Below are 5,275 nucleotides of genomic sequence, written 5' to 3'. Positions count from 1 at the left end.
AATATTAAGTGGCATTCAAGTCCAAGTCATTGGAAGTTTTTAAACAGAGGTTGGATGACTGTTTGTCATGGTTGTTTGTTGAGATTCCTGCATTGCAGGGGGTTGGACTAGATGACCCTTGGGGTCTCTTCCAACCTGACAGTTCTATGACTCGCCACACCAATGTCTGTACCCTTATTTGTCTTTCATAAAAGCTTTCAACCCTCCAACAAAACAAAACAAAATAGAAAGACTGCCCTGCTGTACAATGGATCCGCTTTTAAACAGTGCTTTTCTATTTAATGTTCTCTATTTTTTCAAGACAAGGTATTGAAAGATAATAGTCACCATGTTGACAAAAGCATATGAAGGAGACTTATTACTGCAAGAGTCAGGAACACTAGATTTGTGTGCTTCAGGGTCTTTTATTCAAGTAATACAAAAGGATCTTATTCCCCACGCTTCTCTTCTTGAGGTGGTTCATACTGAGCGAGCTGCAAAGAGAAAAACCCTGATTAAGTCTCAGATCATTTTTGTTGTGTCAAAAAAAGGATGCTATGGGTTGACACTCTTGTTAGTGTGAATACATTAGCAGTGCATAATAGCCCTTTGGTTTGCTTGCCAAACAAGTTACTAAGCTACCTTTATAAAGAAATTGTGATTTTAAAAGTATAGATCTGATTGACTTATGTGTTAGCTGCTAGAACTTCAACAAGACAATAAAGATTACATTGTGAATAAGGGGACAATAAAGATGCACATTGGGAACAAGGGTGGAAGGAGACCAGCAGCACCTCTTATTTGCCAAGAAGCTGCTGCAGAGGTGGCACTGGGGAGGGCTGCCAAGAAGACAGTAGATCCAGCCTCCAAGGAGCATGGAGCAGCTGTTAATGCTCTCACAGTGATGGTGGTGGCGGCGGCAGCAAACAATGCATTCCCTGGAGGCTGGATCTGTCCCTGTGGATCCTGCTGCCTGAGGCGGTCACTTCACCTTGCCTCATGGGTGAGGTGGCCCTGGGTCAGCAGCAGGAAACTGCCTGGATGAGCTTTGCACTCCACAAACACTGAACACTTTACCTTTGCTTTTAGTTTCTTATTTTCTTCCAACATGGCTTCATACTTCTCTTTCATCTCTGCCACTTCCAAGCGAAGGGCTTCCACTTCAGGATTTTCTGGAGCAGTAGCTCCTAAGTGATGTTTCATAAAGCTTTTAACCAAAAGTTAAGTTATTTGCTTGCTTGGATGATACCTCACTGTGCAACTGGTGAGCTGCAGGCTGAGCTACTCACCAAATTTTAAACTATGCCAGTTAACTCAGGTGCTGCCATCTGTCGGCACATCTACTTTCGTTTTTAGGATTACAGCCCACCAAAGTCAGGTTTACTCCTGAAAATAGTGAGTCATGCTGAGCTGAAAGGAGCCCTTTAGTGAGCCTCGTAATTGGGGCCACAGCACTTTATCCTATAGGAGAACCAGGGACTCAGGGCTAGCTCAGGGCTGTACTCAGCTACTGTGGGAATCCATTTCCCTAGCTCAGCAGGGCTCCCCTCTCCCCCCATTATTCTCATCCCCATCAAGTAGGCCAGGCAAGTGAAGGATACTCCAAGGCACAGCTGGGTTTCTCCGGTTCTTCATATAAGGCCACCAGGACTGCGGGAGGAGAAAAGAGAGAGAGGGAGGAAAGGAGAGAGGAGGCTGAGTGGCTCTCTCTGCCCCCTGGGAACATAGGCAACAGCTGCCTTATACTGAGCTAGACCACTCGTCCGTCTAGCAGCATAGTCAGCACAGACTGGCAATGGCAGCTCTCCAGCGTTTCAGGCAAGACTGGAGCTGGGACCTTCTGCATGCCAGGCAGGCGCTCTGCCTACTGAGCTCCGTCCCTGCCCTCCTCCTCCTCTTCGTCTTCCTCCTGCCCGGCTTACCTTTGGTGAGGCTGTCCATGACGCCGGACTTCTCCAGGTAGCGGCGGAACTGCTCCCTCTTGGAGTCGGCGGGCTGTAAGGGAGAGAATGAGGGAGTCAGGGGCTCGAGGGGGCTCCCGCGCTCCCTTGCCCGCCCCTCCTTCCATCTCCCCCTCCCTCCTTCCCCCTCCGCGGACTCCCCACCTTGTAATTCGCCATGGGGTCCGCCGCCTGAGCCGGAAGTCAGACTGCGCCTGCGCTCCGCACCCTTTGTAAGCGACGCGGCGTCCGCGCGTCGCCATGGAGACCGGCGCTCCTCTTGCCGACGCCATCATAAACGTAGACGGGTAGACGTACACGCTCCACGTTCACTGTGGCTCCGCGTCACCCTTCTCGCACGTTGTCCTGGAGGCGGCGCCCGCCACGGGAGAAAAAGGGTGTGTGGAGGCGAAGGTCGAACGCGGCCGAGGAGATCCCCTCTCCCCGCAGAGGCAACAGGGGAGAAGAAAGAGCAAGAGGGCACTCTATTTTTTCCTACCTCTATGGTTGTGCTGCCTCTCCCCGCAGATCCCGCCCCTCCCTGGAGGGGGAAGGCGAAGGCCTCAAGGCGGCCCCGCCCTCCAGGAGCAGCGCTCAGACGCGGAGGTCCGTGGGCGCCCGCCTGTGGCTGCCCGCGCCGGCCGAGGCCTCCTTCCGGGGCGGGGGGAGTCCTGGGCCGCCGCTCCTGCCGCTCCTCCTCGCCTTGCCGCCGCCGCCGCCCTTGTAGGGAGCCGAGCCTCCCGGCTGACTCCCCTCGGCGGCGGCGCGAGTCCGGCCTTGGCCGGGCTGGAAGCTCCCTTCCTGGGGGGTCTGCTGTGCCCGCTCGCTGCCGGTGCTAGAGGGCGGGGAGCCGGCCGTGCTCGGCGCCGCCGTGGCCGAGGAGACAGCGCTGCCCGAGTCCCCGCCGCTGCAGGAGCCGCGCCGGGCACCGTTGGCGGGCGGCGGCGAGCGGGACGAGGAAGAGGAGCCGGCCGTCGCCGGGGCTGCGGCGGCGCCGGGGCCGCTCTCCTTGGTGCTGCCGCTGCTGCTGCTGCTGCTCCGCGTCGGGCTGCGAGGGCCGGGCGGCGGGTGGGCTTCGTCGGCGGCAGGGGGTGGGCCCTGGGCGAGGCGGTCGTCCGGGCGGGGTCCCCAGGGCGGGGGGTTTGGCTGCTGGCCCAGCAGGGCGGAGCGCGGGCTGCCGCCGAGGGCCGAGGGCGAAGCGCCGCAGGAGCCGGCCCGGCAGCGCTTGCAAGCCAGGTGGGCGACTTCCAGGCCGTTGAGGGCGAGCGACACGACGGCGATGGCTTGCATGAAGAGCAGGAAGACGGTCTTCTCGGTGGGCCGGGAGACGAAGCAGTCGACCACGTTGGGGCACGGCGGCCGGCGGCACTGGTAGAGCGGCTCCAGCTGGAAGCCGTAGAGCAGGTACTGGCCCATCATGAAGGCCACCTCCAGGGCAGAGCGCATCAGGATGTGGGCCAGGTAGGTGCACATCAGGGAGCCCCTCAAGGGCGCTTTGCTCAGACGCTTCTGCTCCAGCTGCCGCAGCTCCTTCTCCAGTCTCCGCCGATCCTCCGCCTTCTCTGGGGCTGTCGCCTCCAGCTCAGCCCTCACCTGGGCCTTCTTCTTCTGCCTCTCCTTCTCCAGGGTCCTCAGCCTGTACAAGGCGTGGCCCATGTAGACCAAGGAGGGCGAAGAGACAAAGATCACCTGCAGGACCCAGTACCTGATGAGGGAGATGGGAAAGGCCTGGTCGTAGCAGACGTTCCTGCAGCCGGGCTGCTCTGTGTTGCAAATGAAGTCTGCTTGCTCGTCGTCCCACACGTCTTCGGCCGCCACGCCAAGGACCAGCATCCGGAAGATGAAGAGGATGGTCAGCCAGATCTTGCCAATCGTGGTAGAGTGGATGTGGACTTCCTCCAAAATCCCACCCAGGAAATTCCAGTCTCCCATGGCTATGCTGCCATTCTGACCCTAGAAGCCAGAGCAGAAGAAGAAATGGAAAATGGTCGTGTTTGGTGGGCACATGTTGAAAATGCAAAGGCAAAGTTGTCCCTTATCAACCAACTCCAGATGAACCTCTTCTGCCTACTCTGAATGCTTGATACTCCAGTCAGCTCTAAATAAATAGTTAGGGTCTATAAAAAGGATAAACACATATACCCATCCATTTTCTTATACCATGCATATTTTTATACGCCACTATCATGTCTCTTCTTACTTGCCTTTTCTTTAAAAATGAAAAAGGCCCAAATGTTGCAATGATCCCCTTAATAATTGTGGTTGCCTCTTTCCAACTCTATAAAATCCATTTTGAGATGAGCAACCAGAACTGTACACAGTATTTCAAGTGTGTTTACACCACAGATTTGCATTACAACATGATATGGATAATTTATTTTCAGTTCTTTCCTAATGATTCCAAACATGGAATTTATATTTTCCGCTGCTGCTGCACACTGAGTCAACATCTTTTTAATTGACTACGACTCCAGGGCTTTGTTCCTGGTTAGTCCCTGCCAGTTCAGAGCCCACAGGCATATGTGCAGTTAGGAATTTTTTGTAAAGTGTGTATCACTTTACATTTGTTTACATTGAATTTCATTTGCCATTTTACTGCCCATTCACCCAGTTTGGAAAAATTCTTTTGGAGCTTCTTTACATCCATTATTGTTTCTAACCACTCTGAATAATTGGGTATCATCAACAAACTTTGCTACCTCACTGTTCATCTTTAACACCAGGTGATTTAGGAGCAAGTTAAAAAACGCTGGTCCCAATACAGTGGTACCTTGGGTAACATATGCTTCAGGTTACATATGCTTCAGGTTACAGATGCTGCTAACCCAGAAATAGTGCTTCAGGTTAAGAACTTTGCTTCAGGATAAGAACAGAAATTGTGCTCCGGCAGCGCGGCAGCAGCAGGAGGCCCCATTGGCTAAAGTGGTTCTTCAGGTTAAGAACAGTTTCAGGTTAAGAACAGACCTCCGGAACGAATTAAGTACTTAACCCAAGGCACCACTGTACTGATCTTTTGGGATGCTTTCTACATCCCTCCATTGGGAGAACTGTGAAGACTTAAAATTCCATTTTGAAAAGTAGAATACTTTAATATTTCCCCCATATTGAGCCTCCAACTTTCTAACAAAGATTGAAAGACATCTCTACTTGTACAAAAAGTACATGAGTCTCTACCAATATCTCCAGTCATTTGCAAGAGGTGGTTGCATATAATGCACTATAAATTAATTTGCATCTTGACCACAATTCAGATTTTGCAAGCTTTGCTCCCTGGAAGAAGCTGATGGCTTCTTGTATTTTGTTTCACTATTTTAGTAGTGCACATACCTTTTCAGTTGAAAACAAATTCTGAAAGC

General features: G+C 52.7%; 2 protein-coding genes across 2 annotated transcripts; both read right to left on the bottom strand.

The window, feature by feature from the left end:
• Positions 1 to 384: 384 nt before the first annotated feature.
• On the bottom strand, positions 385 to 2,238 carry MYCBP (MYC binding protein). Its single transcript, XM_083752342.1, has 5 exons — positions 2,085 to 2,238; positions 1,902 to 1,974; positions 1,581 to 1,629; positions 1,057 to 1,186; positions 385 to 473 (listed from the first exon to the last, which is right to left on the bottom strand). Exons 1-5 carry the CDS (start codon positions 2,097 to 2,099, stop codon positions 429 to 431), a joined length of 312 nt encoding a protein of 103 aa, XP_083608468.1. The 5' UTR covers positions 2,100 to 2,238; the 3' UTR covers positions 385 to 428.
• A 275-nt stretch (positions 2,239 to 2,513) lies between these two features.
• On the bottom strand, positions 2,514 to 4,904 carry GJA9 (gap junction protein alpha 9; the record flags this gene model as incomplete). The annotated part of the gene is made up of 1 exon (XM_083752043.1): positions 2,514 to 4,904. The coding sequence occupies exon 1, from the start codon at positions 3,849 to 3,851 to the stop codon at positions 2,514 to 2,516; it is 1,338 nt and encodes a 445-aa protein (XP_083608169.1). The 5' UTR covers positions 3,852 to 4,904.
• Between the last annotated feature and the right edge of the window lie 371 nt (positions 4,905 to 5,275).

Source organism: Podarcis gaigeae (assembly GCF_964106915.1).
Source record: "Podarcis gaigeae genome assembly, chromosome: 8".
Taxonomy (NCBI): Eukaryota; Metazoa; Chordata; class Lepidosauria; order Squamata; family Lacertidae; genus Podarcis; species Podarcis gaigeae.
The sequence above is the reverse complement of the archived record's forward strand: the minus strand, read 5'-3'. Positions and strand labels throughout refer to the sequence as shown.

Excerpts from the sequence above, each read along its gene's own strand:
- MYCBP (XM_083752342.1), bottom strand. Across the intron at positions 1,630-1,901 it reads CATGGACAGCCTCACCAAAG|TCCTGGTGGCCTTATATGAA; the intron begins GTAAGCCGGGCA and ends CTCCTCCCGCAG. Across the intron at positions 1,187-1,580 it reads AAACCCAGCTGTGCCTTGGA|CTTTATGAAACATCACTTAG; the intron begins GTATCCTTCACT and ends TTTGGTTAAAAG.